The 22804-nt window shown below is 40.0% G+C and overlaps 1 protein-coding gene and 1 non-coding gene across 6 annotated transcripts in view; one reads left to right on the top strand and one right to left on the bottom strand.

The window, feature by feature from the left end:
* The window catches only part of SCP2 (sterol carrier protein 2), a 342267-nt gene that overhangs the window by 52950 nt on the left and 266513 nt on the right, over window positions 1-22804 (bottom strand). For 4 of the 5 annotated variants that reach the window (XR_009553885.1, XR_009553884.1, XM_060206213.1 and 1 more), the window contains 7 exons: window positions 21164-21295; window positions 18330-18397; window positions 10143-10269; window positions 9414-9477; window positions 4815-4901; window positions 2606-2756; window positions 649-796 (listed from right to left, as the gene is read on the bottom strand). Coding sequence is in view for 3 of the 5 variants with exons in the window: in XM_060206213.1 (XP_060062196.1) it covers window positions 649-796; window positions 2606-2756; window positions 4815-4901; window positions 9414-9477; window positions 10143-10269; window positions 18330-18397; window positions 21164-21295 (777 nt within the window). In the remaining 2 variants the exon portion in view is untranslated. Of the gene's footprint in view, window positions 1-648; window positions 797-2605; window positions 2757-4814; window positions 4902-9413; window positions 9478-10142; window positions 10270-18329; window positions 18399-21163; window positions 21296-22804 lie in introns of all 5 variants that reach the window. The other variant, XM_060206215.1, reaches the window with a different exon arrangement.
* Window positions 13951-14014, top strand: LOC132532587 (small nucleolar RNA SNORD78). Its single transcript, XR_009544523.1, has one exon. It is a non-coding gene; the product is annotated as a small nucleolar RNA SNORD78 (small nucleolar RNA).

Here is a 22804-nt window from a genome sequence, read left to right as displayed (position 1 = left end):
ACCCTGGAGGAAAAGAAAAAAAAAAAATTATTTGTGGGGAGTTGGGTGGTAGTGCAACGAGGTAAGTGCAGGTGGCGCAAAGCAGAAGGACCAGCGTAAGAATCCCGGTTCAAGCCCCCGGTTTCCCACCTGTAGGGGAGTCACTTCACAGGCAGTGAAGCAGGTCTGCAGGTGTCTATCTTTCTCTCCCCCTCTGTCTCCCCTCCTCTCTCCATTTCTCTCTGTCCTATCCAACAACAACAATGGCAACATCAATAACAACAATAATAACCACAACAATAAGGACAACAAAAGGGAATAAATAAATAAATATAAATGTTAAACTTAAAAAAAAATTACTTATGGGCCAAAGAGATAGCACAGTGGTTATGCAAAAAAATTCATGCCTGAGGCTTCAAGGCCTCAGGTTCAGTCCCTAGCACTACCTTACTGACTAATGCTCTAGTTAAATAAATATTTGTATGTTCTGTTGTCTACATGTTTTTACTGTCCAAAACTAAAAAGTGCAGTGTAAAGATAGCTTGCATTCGCTTTGAACAGTGTGTCAGAAAAAATATGGAAAAGCAATTAGTGAATTACTAAGTTGAAACATGAAAATAAATTTTTCTCAGTGAGATTTGCTAGTCAGTATCTTATCAGAGATATTACCTTCTGGACAGAGTCCCAGTGCTTCATAAGTAAGAAGTTCATTGCTTGAGAAGCAATCGTGAAGTTCTATGACATTAACATCACTTGGTCGTAGGCCAGTTTTTTCATAACACTTTCTGGCAGCTTCTTTACTCATATCAAAGCCAACCTGGATCCAAAATAAAATATAAGTACCACCACATCTGAGACTTTTACACAGGACTATAAGATACTAAAATGTATCTTTATTTATTTTTTGTTTACGGAGAGATGTTGAGAAGGGGGGGCGATAGAGAGGGAGATAGAGACACCTGCAAGCATTCCTTCGCCACTCATGAAGCGTTCACCCTGCAGGTGGGGACTAGAGGCTTGAAACTGGTTCCTTGTGCACCCTAGTGTGTGTGCTTAACCAGGTGCGCCACTACCTGGTCTCTCAAATGTATCTTAATGCTAGTAACTATTAAAATCTCAGTTAAGCAGTCCAGGAGGTGGCACAGTGAATAAAGCATCGGACTCTGAAGCATGAGGTCCTGAGTTCAATCCATGGCAGCACATGTACCAGAGTGATGCCTGGCTCTTTCTCTTTCCTCCTATGTTTCTCACTAATAAATAAATAAAATCTTTTTTTAAAAAAAATCTCAGTTAATTCTATATGATGCATAAAAAATCCAAATAAAAGAATATCCAGGAGTGATAATGGAGATACTAAATGTACAGAGTTATAAATAAGACACATAAAAAGGCCTTACAATTCCTCAGGTCATATCTTGTGCAAAGTTACAAAAATCATATCAAGCCACAATGTGTACTTATAAAAACTTCAAAGATATTTATCAACATATTGTTATAACTTGGATGTACTGAAAATGATTACATGAAAGAAAGTTTCATACGTGACAGAAGAGGGAGGAAGAAAGACAAGTCAGAGCACCAATCCAGTACAGGTGGTGCTGGGAATGGGGCCAGGAACTTCACGCACGGGAGTCATATATTCTGCCAGTTGAGTCATTTCCCTGATTGCTGAAAATCACCTTTCAGAGGATCAGACAGGAACCCAATTATTTTTCCAAAATTCATGCTCTTAATGCCTATTTCGACACATTATAATAAAGGCAAATTCAACTTTTCTAAGTGGGGAGATGAGCGTGGGGTGGGGGGATAGGGTGGTATAGGGGCTGAAGGACAGCTCACCCAGTACAGTGTATACCCTACTGGGCTCGCCACTCTGGGTTCAAGCTCCAGTACAGAGGGAACACTGTGGATGGCAAGTGGGGAAGGGGAGACTCCATGGAGGATAGGTGAAGTATGGTATCCTCCTCCTCTTCTTCCTCTTCTCTCTCTCTCTTGGGGCTGCTCAGCAGTATTGTGTATACAGAGGGCCCTAAGTTCATTCTCTGCTAATGCATTTTTAAAATGTGATATAACAGAAAATGTACTGTGATCAGAAAACTTGAATATAACCCAGTTACACCCTAACTTTTGTGGTCTCAGACAAGTTACGGGCTACAGAGTTCCAGGTATAAGAGGAGGAGGACACCACTTCACTGAAACTTTCTTCAGTGTGCATGGTCCTAGCCTCTGACTTTGGTCAAGTGCAGAGCAAAGCTGCCGCACTATCCAGGCGAGCTATTTTGTAGATGCTTCTTTAACACATTCTCCCCCCCCCCCCCATACACACACACAGTCAGTTGTTTTTTTTTTCCTTAACAGATTCTAAAAATGTGTTTTTAATAGTGTGGGGAAATAGAATAATGGTTATGCAAAAGACTGTGTATGAGGTTGAGATTCCAGGTTCAATCCCTAGCATCACTATAAACCAGAGCTGAGCAATGCTTTGATTAAAAAATATCATTTTAAAAAATGTGTTATAATACTCAATTTTCAAATAAAATTATCTTCAAATCAGATGACAACATATCACCTTGAAATCTTGAAACAGAAATTCCTCTACTAATCAGTAGAATAGATTATTACACACCATTTTAATAACGCTTTTTTCTTCAAATGTGCTTGGTAAATCAGTCACCATCTCTTGGGCCAAAATCTCCACGGCTTTGGATTGTAGACCATGTTTCAGTACAAATGCTTCATTAGCCAAAACTGCTGCTGCGGCACCATCTGAAGTGGGACTAAAAGGAGGTAAAAATAGCTATTTATACCTGGTCCTTTTCAATCCTAGGGTTTCAGACTAGGAGCACCTTCTGGAAAGAAAGATTGAGTATGCCTGCAGCTTTATTAGACTGTCATATTGTATCTCCAGTTAGAAGTTACACTTGTTTTCTATCTGTGGACTTGGTGAATCTCTCTCTTCCCCCCCCCCCCCATTTAATGCCCTGTCTCCTCAGGAGAACCTCAGTGATTTAATTTTGACTTGATTTTGGCACCAGGGTTATTGCTGGGGCTTAGTATCGGCACTATGAATCCACTGCTCCTGGTGGCCATTTTTTCTATTTTTATTTTTGGATAGGACAGAGAGAGAGAGATAGGGAGGTAGGAAGAGAGAAAGAGAAACACCTGCAGACCTGCTTCACTGATTGTGAAACAATCCCCCTGCAGGTGGGGAGCCGGGGGCTTGAACCAGGATCCATACACAGGTCCTTGCACTTTGTAGTATGTGCACTTAACCCAGATCACCACTGCCCAGTCCTCAGGACTTAGTGAATCTCTTATGAAGAACTTACCGGCTGTCAGTTACTTCTTGGCCTCCAAGGCTCAAAAACATTTTTACTGAAAAGAATTCTGTATTTTCCTCTGCAGACCCATAAAGGCATCTTTTGGTGTGTTCTCAAGAAGTCACAAAGATATTCTTTCCTTTTCTAATATAATAAACTATCTAAGCCCAACTAGCATCAAACTATTATCTTCCAGATAACTCAGACTTTGTATCCTTTTGAATTGAAGACTCCTGCCACCTCCTCAAAACAGAGTTTTTCATCAGAGCAAGTTGTGAAGGTGAAATCAAATCCAAATGTTTAATTTCTTAGGGAGGAGCATCCTCCTTTGGTACAGCCCATCCTTTAGTGGGAGAACTGGAGAAAACTTCTTGAGAGGCCAGGAATTCCAGTCTCTAAATTTCCAGCCCCACCCTCCACCCCCACCTAGGGATTTTAAAAGCAGTTGTGAGGTGGAAAAGGAGAGAACGTGGGAATACCCACCTCAGTGTTGCATAATACTACAAAGGAAACCTCTTCCCTTAACACAAAACAGTAAAATGCAGAGTTCTTATAATTTCTTTGCAGTTTTACACAGAAACAGATGACTTTGTACTGTGGGGTTGTTGGAAAAGTTATGACACATTTTTGCATAGAAAAACAGAAGAAAAAGAAACATCATGACTTTTTCCGACAACACAGTACTTCTTTTTTTTTTTTTTTTTTTTTCATTTTTTAACCAGAGCACTGTTCAGCTCTGGCTTATGGTGGTGGACTGAACCTGGGACTTTGGAGCCTCAGGCATGAGAGTTTGTTTGCATAACCATTATGCTATCTACCCTCTGCCCAACACAGTATTTCAAAGGAAAGTGGCAAACCCAAATAATCCTCTGTGAGTTTACCTGGACTTACTTTATAAATGTCTAGACCCTCAAATTGCAACAGATAAAAAGTTGGCCATACTTTATTATTATTTATGTTTCCTCTTAGCTACTAGGATAGAATAAAATGTGCTACGATAGATGTCTACAGTAAAGGGAAAGAAAACTCAAAACATAAATCTTTGGACTCTTGTTTTCCCAAATCACCCTTAAAGAAATAAATGTAATTAAATCAAAATGGGTAGAGAAAGAAGCAAAAATACATATTTTCCAAGGCAAGGAATAGTCTGTTTCAAGACAGTGTAGGCAGTAAAAGGCCCTCACCCCAGAGAAAGGACTACACTGCTTAAGAGCTCTATACAGGTTCTAAAAGCACATACAGAGATACTCAAATAGTGCTATTGAGTATTAAAATGTGTTTTTCTTCAAGTAGAACCGGAAGTGGAATTGGCGTACTGCACCAAAGTAAAAGACTCTGGGGTAGGTAGGTGGGGAGAATACAGATCCAAGAAGGATGACAGAGAACGTAGTGGGGGTTGTATTGTTATATGGAAAACTGGGAAATGTTATGCATGTACAAACTACTGTATTTACTATCAAATGTAAAACATTAATTTCCCAATAAAGAAATTTTTTTAAAATGTGTTTTTCTTACCAACATTGTAAGACAGTCAAATAATCAAAAATTTCACGCGATTTCTTCACTTCATCTAAACTGTAATAGTCCTGGTGCTGGGAGTACCTAAATACAAAACAAATAAACATGATCTTTTCACAACCAAAAGACAGATGTTTAAGAAGTTTTTAGCCTTTAATAAGTGTTATGATTGGGGACTGGGCGGTGGCGTGCCTGGTTGCGCACATGTTACAGTGCACAAAGACCTGAGTTCGAGCCCCTAGTCCCTACCTGCAGGGGGAAAGCTTCACAAGTGGTGTAGAGGTGTTGCAAGTGTCTGTCTGTCTCTCTCTTTCCATATTTCCCCCTTCCCTCTCAATTTCTGGCTGTCTCTATCAGATAAAGATAAAAAAAAATACTAAGTGTTATGTTTTAAAGATATTAAATTGAATTTTTTTCAATCCTAATGGGGTCATGGGAAAATGCAGTGGTAGTATACCAGACTTGCATGTCTGAGAGCCCCCAAAGACCCCAGGTTCAATCTCTAGCACTACCATATGCCAGAATTGAGCCGTGCTGTAGTGTTTCTCTCTCTCATGAAAATAAATCCATCCCACAATCTACTTGATCATTACTAAATCACTAATAAAAACATTTTTTTAAAGAAAAGAAAAATAACTAAGGCAAGAAGCCCTAGATCCCTCAAGTAGAGGACTGGAAGTAAACAGTGGAGAGAAAGAATCAACTCAAAAGATAAGGAGCCGGAGGAGCTCTAAGACTCTATTCATTCACTCCCAATTTATTTGCAACTCAAATGCCACACTGAGGAAGAAGACAGAATAAAGGTTTGACTTCCAGTTTTTACCTTGTCTACTGGTACTATTCACCAAAATGCATGTTGAAGAGGAAACAGGGTTGAGAGGAAATGATAAATTACTTATGAATGGTTGGGCGGTGCCACACCGGGTTAAGCTCACATAGTATAAAGCTCAAGGACCTACGCAAGGATCCCAGTTCAAGCACCCAGCTCCCCACCTGCAGGGAGGTCACTTCACAAGCAGTGAAACAAGTCTGTGGGTGTCTCTCTTTCTCTCCCCTCTCAATCCCCTCCTTCTCTCTCAATCTCTCTCTGTCCTATCCAATTTAAAAATAAAAAAAAAAAAGAAGGAAAAAATGGCCACCAGGGGCAGTGGATTCATAGTGCACTGATCCCCATAGATAAGCGTGGAGGCAAAATAAATAAATAACTTGTGAACATGTGACTAAGCCCCTGTGGGTACTCAAGAGAAAGTTACAGACACAGATCTGAAGACTCAAGTGGCATGAGCGAGCCCTAGTTCTATACTACTTCTCAAATTCTCAGTGCCTTTAAGTGTTCTTACAATATGTGAGTAAACAGTAGAGAATGGTGTCTTAACTCCCTGTTTAGAATTATATGATAGGATAGCTCCAGTGACTGGTCAGCAAACACTGAATTCTCCGTCGCTAGCCAAGCAAAACCTAGTACAGAAAGTTTGCATCCAAAGTTTCTGAGTCAAAATTCTAGAAGTCTATTCTTAGCTGTTTCATAGACTTTGAAATGAAGAAAATGGCATCCAGAAATTACACATGCCTGCTTAACATAACAGCGAGGGTACAAATGTAATGGAAGATTTATGTCCTAGTCACTGTTACATCACTCACTAACAGCTCAAGTACCATCTTGCACAAGGTTACTTAACACACACTTTTAAAAAATTTTTTTAATTTTAATGTATTCATTACTAGATAGAGAGAAAATGAGAGGGGGGAGATAGAGAGAGAGAGAGAGAGAGACAGAAAGACAAGAGAGACACCTGCAGCTCTACTTCACCACTTATGAAGATTTCCCCCTGCAGGTGGGGACCAGGGCTTGAACCCAGTTGTTTACTTAACATATACTTGCTGAGCGAGACAAATTTCTCAAGAGGAAAGCTGTAATGACTGGGTAAACAAGCACCTGGCTAGGCAGGGAGGTAAGTGGAAGACTTGGAAGCTTTGATTCTCTATGGAAAGTCAAGAGCTACTCTTTGAAGCTATAAAGCCAGGGAAGCTGCAGTGCTGTCAACTGATAAAGGCAACATGGTCCCTTACTAGTCTCAGAAATCACAAGGATTTTTTTTTTAATTTTTTTATATTTATTTTCCCTTTTGTTGCCCTTGTTTTTATTATTATTATTATTGTAGTTATTGTTGGTGTTATTGATGCTGTAGTTGTTAGGACAGAGAGAAATGAGGAAGACAAAGAGGGTGAGAGAAAGACACCTGCAAACCTGCTTCACCACCTGTGAAGCGACTCCCCTGCAGGTGGGGAGCCCGGGCTCAAACCACCTGCGCTTAACCCGCTGCGTTACCTCCCGACTCCCATCACTAGGATATCAACTATTGAAAGCCTATTGTGAATGGCAGGGGTTGTCAATGAGGCAGATCAGATTCCAATTTGATGGGTAACCAATCAATGGAACAGATATACCTGCAAAGTTAGAAGTGGAGGATGAAGATCTAAGTGACGTGTTTCAGCAGTTGACAAAAGGTGTCTACTGTACACTGAAATAAAGGACTCTAGGGCTGGGGGGAGTGTTCAGGATTTGGAACATGATGGTGGAGGAGCATCTAGGTGGGGGATTAGAGTGGTAGGTAAAAAACTGAGAAATGTTACACTTGTACAAACTATTGTATTTTACTGCCAACTATAAACCATTAATCGTCCCCCCCCCCCCAGTGAAGAAAACAAAAAAGGTGTCTACTAAAAAGGACACTTTTGTTACTTTACTCCAGAACTCCAAGAAGGCATTCTCAGTTTTACAAAACCTGCACAGAGGGTGGAGGAAGATTCCTAAGAGAAAGAGCAGTGTTGTGGCTGTCTCTACTTTTCTGTCTCTCACCCTGTTTAAATAAAAAAAAAAAGGGGGGGGGAGACGAAGAATAAGTCTGCCAAGATCAGCAAAATTATGCAGGCAGGAAGCCCCAGCAGTAACCCTGGTGGCAAAAGAAAAACAAAGGGAAAAGGCACCTAGCACAGTGACACAGAACTGGCATTTAATAAAGAGAGTTACAATACCTATTACCTCATACTTCAGTAGATTTTCTAACTATCTGGTACTAACTCAGCTTCCTCTGAACTAATATTGTTCAGCAACTATTAACTACAAAGTATAAATCAGGCATTGAACTAGGCACCAGGGATTCAAAAATTAAAGATCTGTAATATACATTGATACAATTTAACTTCAAATTATATTTCAGGATAAAAAAAATCACCATAATATTCTACCAGAATAAAAGTTTATTGTCTTTTATTATTTATTATTAATGCAATTAAAACTAATTACTAGATGAATGTCAATGATTTAACAAAAATCAAAATAGCTACTAATAAGTACTTTACATTTTGATTGATTAAAATGAACTGAGAAAAAATTTTAAAGAATGGGAACCCTTGGGTAGGGCCCACTTTCCCGTATGTCTCTCCCAATCCATATCAAATAATGTTGCATCTGCCGATCACAACCTAATCAACGCAACGATTGCCACCTCAACGTGCTTCACTTCAGACTGTGTCCAGAGACTTCACGTGTGGAATGACAACCCTTCAGCTTCATTACTCGGGTGAGACCTTTCCTTTCATAGTATACTCTAATTCCATCTCAGGTGGTTCACTTTCTAACAAAGTCCCAAAACCTAGATATACACCAGTTTCTGTGAGAGAGAGCATATGTTCACACGTATCCATAAACTACTGCAAAATATATACCTGAAAGCAGAAGTACACTAGAGTTTGCAGTGAGTATCCCCCTAACACTTCCTCTCCACTATTCCAAGCTTTGGGTCCATGATTGCTCAACAATTTGTTTGGCTTTGTATGTTAACTCTCTTTTCAGTCACCAGGTTCCAGATGTCATCAGGATGCTGGCCAAGCTTCCCTGGACTGAAGACCCCACCAATGTGTCCTGGAGCTCCGCTTCCCCAGAGACCCACCCTACTAGGGAAAGAGAGAGGTAGACTGGGAGTATGGACTGACCAGTCAACGCCCGTGTTCAGCGGGGAAGCAATTACAGAAGCCAGACCTTCCACCTTCTACAACCCACAATGACCCTGGGTCCATGTTCCCAGAGGGATAGAGAATGGGAAAGCTATCAGGGGAGGGGGTGGGATATGGAGATTGGGTGGTGGGAATTGTGTGGAATTGTACCCCTCCTACCCTATGGTTTTGTTAATTAATCCTTAAATAAAAAAATAAAAAAAAATAAAGAATGGCTTTAACTGGTCACTGGTTATTTCCAACTAAAGTTGTTATAATAAAGTTCATGCATTAGAGTTGAAGTGAATGGCTTTATTATATACATCTTTTAACATCAGTCGCTGATCATTTTTCTATAATGGGCCATTAAGTTTAAATAGTATTCTAATAAAACCAAAAACTAATATTATTATTCTAATAAAGACCAAAAACTGAACTGTAGTAAAAGTTCACTTAAGCATAAGCCTTTTTTTTTAAGAAAAAATAAATAAAACATTCTAGTTAGTGTATCTGAGGTCTTAAATTTGATTTTCAATGACTGTTACATATTACACATGGGTGGAAGACTTTTTCTCTATTTCATATCTCTGAAATACTTACGGGTTATTAACTGAATGTTTATGATTTTTCCATCCAATTTTTGCAAAGTGGTCAACTTTGGTTCCTGTATAAAAAGCAAGCATTTTTAGTGAGTGGTTTTCCCCACAGTTTGTTAATAATTGTTGCACTTGGCCTTACATAGATATCAGTACTAAAGACTTCCAACATTTTTCATACAAATGTTTTTCACAATTAACTTGAATGCATGGGGGGCCAGGCAGTGATGCATCCTGTTGAGTACACATGTTACCATGTGCACTGACTCAGGTTCAAAGTCCCCACTCTATTTCTCTTTTATCTTCTTATTGGAATCTAGGGTTATCACTGGGGCTGAGTCCACCAATCCCGGCAATCATTTTTCCCCATTTACTTTACTTTCTTCTGTTTTATTGACTGGACAGAGAGAAATTATGAAGAGAGAGAGAAACAAAGAGACACCCGCAGACCTGCTTCACTGCTCATGAGGTGTCCCCCCTGTAGGTGTGGAGCAGGGGTTCAAACCTGGATCCTTAAGCATGGTAATGTGTGCACAATCAACCAGGTGCCCCACCACCCAGCCCCTAAATAAATACCTTCTTTCTTCTATACACAACTATTTCCTCAACTTAATTCAAATATTATTTTGTATCCTCTATATTCTGGCATCATCCACAGTTCCATAACACATAGCCATTTCTTCTTATCACATGTGTATAATTATCAATAAGCACAAAAGATCTATTAACATACCATATTTCTCCATGTGCTCTTTTCCAGCAGCCCCAAATATCTGAGGAGCAATTGGATGCTGGGATAATCCATACTTATTGATCAGGACTTCAAGATGCTTATCCAGTGGATTGGTCATATCTGAAAACTGAGAGGAAAAGAAACAAATTTAACAAGTACTTGGTATAATACTTGTCTCATCTAGCTTTCAATGTTACTGAGACATCTGCTAATCCTAAGTGCATAATAAGCAAACAAAAAAAAAAGGTAGTATGAATAAAATCAGCTAGGATACTTTCTAGGAAAACATGCATTAAAAAAAATTTTAAGTGATCAAAGACTATTCAAGTACTGGGGATAAAGCAGTGAACAAAATAAAGGCCCTGGTCACATTGAGGGGGGAGGGGTAGAGAGCAGATGATAAGGACAAACCTATATTGAGATGTAAATAATGCTATAAAGAAGAATAAATCCAAGTCAAGGGATAAATACAGAAGGTGGCCAGAGCTATTCTAGAGAAAACAATCAGAATAGGTTTGACTGAAAGAGTGGTATCTGGGCAGGAATGTGAAGGAGGAAGTCACCTAGCTCCTCTTGAGTGAGAAGCATTCTAGGCAAAGAACAGAGCAAGAGCATACTTGGATGTTAAGACGAATGGAGTGAATTAAAATCAGGTTATAGTGCTACTCAAAACCTGTGTGTAGTAACCTGTTTCAATGGTTTTAGAACGGAACACAGTTCAGCATGCTGCCAGTCCGTACAGTGAAAGTTAACTGTTTTTGACAATCTACATACTAGACTATGAACTTCCCAAGAACAGGAGCCACCCCCTTTTTTCCCCTGCAGTACCTAGTTTTACTTTATTGGAGGGTTAGTGGGTTGTAGTACAGTTGTTGACACATGGGTACAATTTCTCATCTCTGTGTAATAAGAGTCTTGCAGAAAGAACACTCTTAGGCCCAGTTTAGGCCCCTTTTCACTATCATGCGCAGGACCCCTAAGCCCTCTCTTCCCCTCCTTCCCAAGAGCCCTTCGTTTTGCTGCAATGCACCAAAGAACACAGGCACTCTTCTTCATCTGCATTTGTATATATATCCAGTGCCACACCTATGGCCTAAGAGTAAATATTCCATAAATAACTGCTGAATAGGGGCTGGGTGGTGGCGCACCTGGTTGAGCTCATGTATTACAATGTGCAAGGACCCGGGTTCGAGCCCCCAGACCCTACCTGCAGGGGGAAAGCTTTAAAAGTGGTGAAGCAGGTGAAGCAGGGGCTGCAGGTGTCTCTCTGTCTCTCTCCCTCTCTATCACCTCCCTCCCTCTTGATTTCTGGCTGCCTCTATCCAATAAATAAAGATAATAATAATAATAATATTTTTTTTAAATAACTGTTGAATAAATAAGTGAAGTGAGGATTTCTGTTCACAAATAAATTCTAACCCATCTCTCCCAGTGGCCATTTTTTCCTTATTTATTTATTTATATTTTATTTGGTAGGACAAAGAGAAATTGAGAGGGGAAAGGGAGATATAAAGACACCTGCAAACCTGTTTCAACGCTTGTGAACCATCTAGGCTGTTGTGGGAGGGGATGAGAGGGGAGGGCACTCAGGCCCAGGCCCCTGTGTCTTTGTGCATGGTACTTTGTGCATTTAACCAGCTTCGCCACAGCCCAACCCTCTAGTTATGTGTTTAGATGACAACAGATAGAATTTTTTTGCAGTCAAAAAAATTGTTTTAATAAAGAAAGTATTCATATCTAAATTACAAATAAATGTTATTCAAACAATTCTATGCGCTGGAAAGATTCTGAAAAAGTTAGTCCAGGTTCATTCCTCAAATTCCCAGTACCACCATATGCCAGAACTAAACAGTTCTATAGTAAAAAAAAAAAAAAAAAAAAAAAAAAGATTGATGATTGATATGCAACTTATGATGAATTAGAGAGAACAAATGTAGGGAGATAGTAGCATAATGATTATGCAAAGACTCTCATGCCTGAGGCTCTGAAGTCCTAAATTCAGTCCCCCGCAACACAAAAAGCCAGAGCTGATCAGTGCTCTGGTAAAAAAAAAGAGAGAAAACAAATTTATTCTTCTATCTTAAACCTGAGAAAATATACTATGACATAATTTAACTATTTGGCTTTTTGTCAGACTGAAAAAGAACAGTTCCAAAGGCAAACAACCCGTAAAGCAGGGCTTAGGAGATCAGCAAAGAAAAGGGGTGGATTTGTAAGCTGCCAGATACCATGGGGGCCGGGTGGTGGCTCAGCGGGTTAAGCACACATGGCCCGAAGCCCAGGAACTGGTATAAGGATCCCCGTTCGAGCCCCTAGCTCCCCACCTGCAGAGGGGGTCACTTTACAAGCAGTGAAGCAGGTCCACAGGTGTCTTTCTTACCCGTCCTCTCTTGATTTCTCTCTGTCCTGTCCAACAACAATAATGGCAATGACAACAATAATAACAACCGCAACAATGATAAACAACATGGGCAACAAAAGGGGAAAAAAAAATGGCCTTCAGGAGCAGAGCAGTGTATTGGTGGTGCAGGCACCAAGCCCCAGCAATAACCCTGGAGGCAAAAAAAAAAAAAATCATAGGCTCCTAGCTCTATCCCAGGTAGAAAACAAAGATCTGTGTCCATGACAGAGAGCTTCCATAGATGATTAGATAAAGAATTTTAAAATAGGGGCCAGGTAGTGGCACATCTGGTTAAGGGTGCACATTATAGTGTGCAAGGACTCAGGTTCAAGTCCCTGGTCCCCACCTGCAGGGGGAAAGCTTCACAAGTGGTGAGGCAGGACTGCGGGTATCTCTGTCTCTTCCCCTATCTCTCCCTCCCCTCTCAATTTCTCTGTCTCTATCCAATAATAAATAAATAAATAAATATTTTTTTAAAAAGAGAATTCTTTTCAACAAATGGTGTTGGAAAAAATGGGTTGAAATATGCAGAAGAATGAAACTGAACCACTATATTTCACCAAATACAAAAGTAAATTCCAAGTGGATCATGGACTTGGATGTTAGACCACAAACTATCAGATACTTAGAGGAAAATATTGGCAGAACTCTTTTCCACATAAATTTTAAAGACATCTTCAATAAAACAAATCCAATTACAAAGAAGACTTAAAGCAAGCATAAACCTATGGGACTACATCAAATTAAAAAGCTTCTGTACAGCAAAAAAAACAACTACCCAAACCAAGAGACCCCTCACAGAATGGGAGAAGATCTTTACATGCCATACATCAGACATGAGGCTAATAACCAGAATATATAAAGAACTTGCAAATCTCAAAAACAAGAAAACAAATAACCCCATCCAAAAATGGGGGGAGGACATGGACAGAATATTCACCACAGAAGAGATCCAAAAGGTCAAGAAACACATGAAAAATGCTCCAAGTCTCTGATTGTCAGAGAAATGCAAATAAAGACAACAATGAGATACCACTTCACTCCTGTGAGAATGTCATACATCAGAAAAGGTAACAGCAGCAAATGTTGGAGAGGTTGTGGGGTCAAAGGAAGCCTCCTACACTGCTGGTGGGAATGTAAATTGGTCCAACCTCTGTGGAGAACAGTCTGGAGAACTCTCAGAAGGCTAGAAATGGACCTACCTTATGATCCTACAATTCCTCTCCTGGGGATATATCCTAAGGAACCCAACACACCCATCCAAAAAGATCTGTGTACACATTGTTCTTGGCAGCACAATTTGTAATAGCCAAAACTTGGAAGCAACCCAGGTGTCCAACAGATGAGTGGCTGAGCAAGTTGTGGTATATATATATATATTACTCAGCTATAAAAAATGGTGACTTCATGTAATGATGTTGACCAAATGTCTGACCTGAAATAAGTATGTAGACAAGTTAACACTGAAGAAAAAAAAAAAATGGTGACTTCAAATCAAATAATACTGCATCCGCGGATCACAACCTAATCAGTGCGAGTGCCAACCCTGCATGCTTCACTTCAGACTGTGACCAGAGACTTCAGGTGTGGAAATGACAACCCTTCAGCTTCATCACTCGGGTGACACCTTTCCTTTCATACATAGTGTTCTCTAATTCCATTCCAGGTGGTCCACTCCCCAATAAAGTCCCCAAACCTAGATATAGTTCAGGTCCCCTGAGATAGAGCATAGGTTCACACATGCCCATAAACTAGGGAAAAATATATACCTGAAAGCAGAAGTACACAAGAGCATGCAGGGAATACCCCCCAACACTTCATCTGCACTATTCCAGTCTTTAGGTCCATGATTGTTCAACAATTTGTTTGGCTTTGTATGTTAACTCTCTTTTCAGCCACCAGGTTCCGGATACCAGCAAGATGCTGACCAGACTTCCCTGGACAGACGACCCCATCAATGTGTACTGGAGCTCCGCTTCCTCAGAGCCCCACCCTACTAGGGAAAGAGAGAGGCAGACAGAGAGTATGGATCGACCAGTCAACGCTCATGTTCAGCGGGGAAGCAATTATGGAAGCCAGACCTTCCACCCTCTGCAACCCACAATGACCCTGGGTCCATGTTCCCAGAGGGATAGAGAGTGGGAAAGCTATCAGGGGAGGGGATGGGATATGGAGATCGGGTTATGGGAATTGTGCGGAATTGTACCCCTCTTATTCTATGGTTTTGTTAATGTCTCCTTTCTTAAATTTAAAAAAAAAAAAAAGAAAGAAAGAAAAGAAAAAAAATGGTGACTTCACCATTTTCAGCCAATCTTGTACGGACCTTGAAAATTTTATGTTAAGTGAAATAAGTCAGAAACAGAAGGATGAATATGGGATGATCTCACTCTCAGGTCGAAGTTGAAAAACAAGATCAGAAAAGAAAACACAAGTAGAACCTGAACTGGAATTGGCGTATTGCACCAAAGTAAAAGACTCTGGGGTGGGTGGCTGGGGAGAATACAGATCCAAGAAGATGACAGATGACCTAGTGGGGGTTGTATTATTATATGGAAAACTGGGAAATGTTATGCATGTACAAACTATTATATTTACTGCTGAATGTAAAACATTAACTCCCCAATAAGGAAATTAAAAAAAAAAAAAAGAATTTTAAAATATGTGCAAGGAGCCGAGTTCGAGCCCTGTTCCCCACCTGCCGGGGGAAAGCTTCACAAGTAGTGAAGCAGTGCTGCAGGTGTCTCTCTGTCTCTTCTATCTCCCCCTTCCTCTCAATTTATGGCTCTCTACCAAATAAATAAATATTTTTTAAAAAGAATAAATTTAAAATATATACTCCACAGAATATTACTCTGCAATCGAAAAAGATAGTCTCCTTTGGGACAAAAAAAAATGGTGGAACCAGAAGTGATCACATTTAGTAAAATAAATGAAAAAGTGAAGACAATTATCAGATGGTTTCACATATGTGGAATCTAGAGGACTGAAACACATGAATTTGCAAATAAATGACTAAGTAAAAAATAATGAACTGTTTCTCTGAGAGCTGTGATGGTTGTCACTGGTAGGGTGGAGAATCAGAACTTTGGTGGTGAGTGTACAATGGAACTAGGACACTTGTTAGTCACCACAACCCCCACCAAAATCCTGTACCCACTCCAGCCTCCTCTCCCACCATAACCATCTTAGTTCTAACAAGATCCAAGAGAGGATCTTTTCCTTTTGTTTTTTTCAAGTTCATCTGCTTTGGCCAGGTATATTCCAAATCTGAGTGAAATCATCTAGTAAGTGTCCTTTATCTCTTCACTCAGCATACATTTTTCAAAAGATTTCCATATATATACACACACACACACACACACACACACACATATATGTATGTATATATACCAGTGATTAATGACCAACAAGATTGTAGATTTTTTAAAATATTTTTTATAGAGACTGAGGAAAATTGAGTGGAAAGGGGGAAAGAGGGAGAGAGGAAGAGAGAGTCCTGCACAGCACTGTTCCACCAATTATGAAGCTTCCCCCCTGCACGTGGGGGAACAGGGGCTTGAACTTAGGTCCTTGTACACTGTTATGTGTGTGCTCTCCCAGGTGTGCCAACAACTGCCCCCTCAGCCTACATTCTTAAAGCCTAGAGGGAAGATGCTCTCCTCTAAATTTGCTTCTCCTAAATGCCTATATTATTGTCATTCAAGAATTAATTTAGAATCAATTCAAGGTTTAAGGATTCTTTGACCACCATGATAAAAAGAAAATTGGCAGCAGTGGTCTGGGAGGTGGTGCAGTGGATAAAGGATTGGACTCTCAAGTATGAGGTCCTGAGTTCAATCCCAGGCAGCACATGTACCAGAGTGATATCTGATTCTTTCTCTCTCCTCCTATCTTTCTCATGAATAAGTAAGTAAAATATTAAAAAGAAAAAGAAAACTTGCAGCAATAAAGCATGGAATAGCTTTATTTTTATTTACTTTGGTTTATTTTCTTCTTCTTTAATATTTTATTTCATTTTATTTTATTTTATTTTAATCAGAGAAACAACATTACGGAGAGAGACCAGACTTATGGTGATGCTGGAGAATTAAACTGGTACTTTGGAGTCTCAGTCATGAAATTCTTTTCATATAACCATTATGTTATCTCCTCTGTCCCTGGCTTTTTTCAGTGATTTTTTTTTTTTTTTTTTTACCAGAGTATTGCTCAGCTCTGGCTTATGGGGAAAAGGGTATTAAGCCTGGGACCTTAGGACCTCAGGCATGAGAATCTATTTACCATTATGCCATCTCCCCCAACCATGTTTTGTTGTTATTGTTGTTGTTGTTTCTCCTTTCCGTTTTTCTCTTCTGTTCTGCTCAGCACCAAGGTAACTCTGCCTATAGTCTCATGAAGGTGGGGAACACAGGATGGAGGGGAGGATACAGTTATACTCTGGGTTCACTTTTATCCAAAGGGCTACTTTTACATGTCCTAGTTTAGTGCAGGCAGTAGTTGGGGGGCCTGAGCTTTAACTATTGTCCTTTCCATTTTAGGGATTCATCAAAATTAAAACTTATAGCTCCTTGATCAGCAGTTTTTCAAAGCATCTTTTTTTTTTTTTTTTGCCTCCAGGGTTATTGCTTAGGCTTGGTGCCTGCACTACGAATCCACTGCTCCTGGAGGCTGTTCCCATTTTGTTGCCCTTGTTGTAGTTGTTATTGTTGACACGGCTGCTGCTGTTGTTGGAAAGGACAGAGAGAAATGGAGAGAGGAGGGGAAGACAGAGGGGGGGAGAGAAAGACAGGCACCTGCAGACCTGCTTCACCACCTGTGAAGTGACCTCCTGCAGGTGGGGAGCCGGGGGCTCGAACCGACTCCCACAACATTTTTTTTAAAAGACTAATCGCAATTCTTTGGCATTCACCTATAATACTGTCTTTAGGATATTTTGTTTATGTTTTATTGAAATGTGTTAGTTGTTATCAGTAGGGGAACCAGGTTCAAATAACTTGGCTTGTCACTATCAGACTTAGAAATCCCACACTAGTGATTTTCAATTTGTTGAATGGAATTTTTTTATAGAGAGCAGAAGAGAAAGATAGACGCCTACAGGCCTGCTGCACGGCTTGTGAAGTGACTCCTCTGCAGGTGGAGAGCCGGGGGCTGGAACCAGGATCCTTGTGCAGGTCTTTGCACTACGTACAATGTGCACTTAACCTGGTACACCACCGCCCTACCCCGAATTAATTTGCTTTTTTACTGCTACCAGGGTTATGGCTGGGTTTCAGTGCCAGCACGACCAATCTACTGCTCCCACTGGCCATTTTTCCAGGGACTTTGCACATGGCAATGTATGTGCTCAACCAGGTACACCATCACCTGCCCCCACTTTTTTAAAAAGATTTATTCATTTATTTAATGAGAGAGATAGAGGAGAATGGAGACCATAGCACTGCTCCACTCTCAGAAAACTGGCTCCTAAGACTTTGGGAGAATTGTGGTGATTATCGTTGGAGGTACAAAAGCCTAAACCTTTGGTGGTGCGTGTGGTGTGGAACTAAATTCCTGTAAACTTATAATATTATAAGCTATTGTGAAATCATTAACAGCAAAAGATATGCAAATAGCAGAGTGTGCGCACATCTACACATATGTGTCACCTTTAGGATTTTTGTTATACTAGATCATCTAATAAATCTGACTTCATGATGCTTACTAAAAATTGGATTCATTTAAGGCAGTCAGAGGGGTAAGGTATTCTCACCGCATTATAATTAAAACCAAAATAATAATAAATGACTTACTGACTGAACTGTAAGAGATCCTTTCTTCATCTTCTCAAACCCAAGAGCCAAGACACAGTTTGCCACACCTTGAGGGAAAATGTAATTATTTTAAAAAGTTAAATTTAAAGACACCAATAAAAGAACAGAAAATGCTCCAAATTAAATAATTACGTCAATGTATATAGAATGAAAAAACATATTAAAATACTACAACTGTTTTTGTGCCAGTTTCACACCTGAGTAATCATACCACTACTAACAAACATTTTTTTTTTTTCAATTTCAGATAAGCATGAGAGAGGGAAAGAAAGGAAATGATAACAATGGAAGAGGTAAAAGAAAGAAGAGAGAAACAAAGAGAAGAGACAACACAGCATCATTTTACCATTCATGAAGCTTCCCCTGGTGCCATGTATGGTGCACCCATGTGGGCTCAAACCTTGGTCCCTGAGCATGGTTAAGTGTGTGTTCTGAGTATTTCCCCACCCTACACATTAGAAAAAAAAGAAAAGAAAGAAAGAAAGAAAGAAAGAAAGAAAGAAAGAAAGAAAGAAAGAAGAGAAAGAAAGAAAAGTACCTCTTTTATGCTTCTAGATATATGGGAAAATCATTCTTCCTTTGATTCTAAATTTATTAAAACTTCTTATGAATGTGGAAATAGGATTCAATGAAGAACAAACATAAATAGGTAGTTATGGATTTTAAAACAGTAAGTAAATCTTTATAAAAGATTTCTGACCAAAATCTCAACACAATTATTTTTGGTGGGAGGGGGATAGCTAAACAATGTAGGAGCTCAACTGAACAGCAAAATAAGACAGAATTACCAATTTTTTTCTATAAAAAAAGACAGAAAAGAAAAAGGACAAGGTAAGACAGACAGAGGACATTAACATTTCCCAACAGTAAGACATGACAAAGTTACAAAATTTAAAATACTGAGCAGGGGCCAGGTGGTAGGGTACTTGGTGGAGGACACATGCTACCATGCATAAGGGCCCAAGTTCCAGCCCCAGGTCCCCATCTGCAGGGGAAAAGCTTCATGAGTGGTGAAGCAGGGCTGCAGGTTATCTCCTCTTCTCTCTTCCTCTCTCTCTCTACCCTTCCTTTCTCAATTTCTCTCTTCCCTATCAAAAATAATAAATAAATAAATTACTCTAGACTGTTTGGAACTACAGATTATGATAAACATCCAAGAGAACTTAAAATATGGCCACACAAAAAAAATGTATGCACATTTATATGATGAGCACTATTTAAAAAAACATTCAGTGCCGTGGTCCAGGAGGTGGCACAGTGATAAAGCTTTGGACTCTCAAGCATGAGGTCCTGAGTTTGATCCCTGGCAGCACATGTGCCAGAGTGATGCCTGATTCTTTCTCTCTCTATCTTTCTCATAAATAAATAAAATCTTTAAAAAAAAAAAAAAAAAAGCTCAGTGCCTATCAGCTGATAAATAAACAACATGCTATATATCCTTATAATGGAATACAATTTGGCCATAAAAAGGAATACAGTACTGACACATAACATGAATAAACTGTGAATACTCTATGCTAAGAACACACAAAAGGCCATACATTTTATGATTCTACTTAGGTATTCAGAATAAGTCCATAGATCTAGAAAGTAGAATAGTGATTGATAGGGTCTAAGAGAAAAGGGAATAATAAAAATGCCCCAGTAGCTGGAAGAATGCAAGACTTGCAGGCATGAAGCTCCCAGTTCAAAATCCTGTACTACATGCACTGGAGTGGTGCTCTGGCTTTGAAAACATCCTAAAACTAACTAGTGTTGATAGTTACATAAGTCTGTGAATATATTAAAAATCATAATGGTACACTTCAGAAGTGTTGGGCCTTGGGAGCCAGTTGATGGCTCACCTGCTAGGGAAGAGTACAGATTACCCTGAGTGAGGACCTGGGATCACGCCACTGGTCCTTACCTGTGCAGGGATGCTTCATCAGTGGTATAGCAATGCTGCGGATATCTCTTCTTTTCTCTCTTCCCCTCTCCTTTCTCCCTTTCTCTCTCTATCTCCCTTCTCCCCTCCCTCCCTTTAATCCCTTTATCTGAATGGGAAAAAGGTCTGGAGCAGTGAAATCAAGCATGCATGAAGTCAGGGTTCCACCAAAAGAATAAAAATTTAAAGTGTGAAATTTGCAGCTTATAAGTTATAGCTCAATAAAGTTGTATTTTTGAAATGAAACAGGTTTACGAAGCAGAAGATAGTTCAACCAGTAGGGCACACACTTTACCATGTACAAAGTCCCGAGTTCAAGCCCCAGTACTATACAATATGAGGGTTTGAATGATGAAGCAGTGCTATGGTATCTCTCCATACACACACAGACACATATGAAATAAAGAATAAAGGGGGGAGTCGGGCGGTAGTGCAGCGGGTTAAGTGCACATGGTGCAAAGCGCAAGGACTGGCATAAGGATCCCAGTTCGAGCCCCCGGCTCCCCACCTGCAGGGGAGTCACTTCACAGGTGATGAAGTAGGTCTGCAGGTGTCTATCTTTCTCTCCCCCTCTGTCTTCCCCTCCTCTCTCCATTTCTCTCTGTCCTACCCAACAATAACGACATCAGTAACAACAACAATAATAACTACAACAATAAAAAGAAACAAGGGCAACAAAAGGGAATAAATAAATAAATATATAAAAAATGAAATTTATTAAAAAAAAAAAGGTAGCCTGCAGCAATGAAATCTCACACTCATGAAGTCCTAGTGACACACACAAAACAAATTACAGAGGAATCCCTCTGACAATTGTGAGAGAAATAATGAAAGGCAGGTAATAACCCCCCAAATATTTAAGCACACTAGATAAATAAACATTACGTACCACCCTGAACCAGCTGCCGGGCCATAAACAAAGCAGTAGAGCCAGTAGCACAGTTATTGTTGACGTTGATTATAGGAATTCCAGTCAGACCCAAACTATGGTAGATAGCTCTCTGCCCACAGGTAGAGTCACCTGGAAAGAGAGAGAAACAAAAATATTAATTTCTGTTACATGGAAATTACAGAGATGCACTGCAACATCATACTGCATTATGGTATTGTCAGTTTTATGCCTTTGCACACAGCTGGAAGAAACAAAACAGTAAAAACATTAGTGACATCTTACTCAGAAAAAGTTTTAGTATTAATCATCATTTACTCGGGAAATATATAAAAAAAATCCTCCAAACATAATTTATGTTTACATGATACAGAGGTAAGACAATAGAAAAATGACTTGTAGGGGGCCGGATGGTGTGCATAACCTGGCTGAGTGCACACATTACAGTGTACAAGGACCCAGGTTCGAGCCTCCAGTCCCCACCTGCAGGGGGAAAGCTTCATGAGTAGTAAAGCAGTACTGAAGGTGTCTCTCTGTCTCTCTCCCTAATATCCCCTTCCATCTCAATTTCTGGCTATCTCTATCCAATAAATAAATAAAGATAATTTTTTAAAAATTTTGAAGAGATACAGCAAACCCTAACAAAAGGACTTTTCAAAGTTAACCCAATTATCAAATAATGCGATGATAACATTAACTATCGATTGTCTTTTTGAACTCTAAGACAGCAGGAACCTCACATCTCCACTATAGAGCCTCTACTTCCCCCAGTCCTGGAACCCTTTGATAGGGCCCACTTTCCCGTATGCCTCTCCCAATCCATATCAAATAATATTGCATCTGCCGATCACAACCTAACCAACACAATGATTGCCACCTCAACATGCATCACTTCAGACTGTGTCCAGAGACTTCACGTGTGGAATGACAACCCTTCAGCTTCATTACTCGGGTGAGACCTTTCCTTTCATAGTATACTCTAATTCCATCTCAGGTGGTTCACTTTCTAACAAAGTCCCAAAACCTAGATATACACCAGTTTCTGTGAGAGAGAGCATATGTTCACACGTATCCATAAACTACTGCAAAATATATACCTGAAAGCAGAAGTACACTAGAGTTTGCAGTGAGTATCCCCCTAACACTTCCTCTCCACTATTCCAAGCTTTGGGTCCATGATTGCTCAACAATTTGTTTGGCTTTGTATGTTAACTCTCTTTTCAGTCACCAGGTTCCAGATGTCATCAGGATGCCGGCCAGACTTCCCTGGATTGAAGACACCACCAATGTGTCCTGGAGCTCCGCTTCCCCAGAGACCCACCCTACTAGGGAAAGAGAGAGGCAGACTGGGAGTATGGACCGACCAGTCAACACCCGTGTTCAGCGGGGAAGCAATTACAGAAGCCAGACCTTCCACCTTCTACAACCCACAATGACCCTGGGTCCATGTTCCCAGAGGGATAGAGAATGGGAAAGCTATCAGGGGAGGGGGTGGGATATGGAGAATGGGTGGTGGGAATTGTGTGGAATTGTACCCCTCCTACCCTATGGTTTTGTTAATTAATCCTTTCTTAAATAAAAGAAAAATTTTAAAGAGAAATGGCTTGTAGTAGCAAACCATTAAGTCTGTCTAGAGCTACG

This window comes from Erinaceus europaeus, chromosome 13 (genome assembly GCF_950295315.1).
Source record: "Erinaceus europaeus chromosome 13, mEriEur2.1, whole genome shotgun sequence".
Taxonomy (NCBI): Eukaryota; Metazoa; Chordata; class Mammalia; order Eulipotyphla; family Erinaceidae; genus Erinaceus; species Erinaceus europaeus.
The sequence above is the reverse complement of the archived record's forward strand: the minus strand, read 5'-3'. Positions and strand labels throughout refer to the sequence as shown.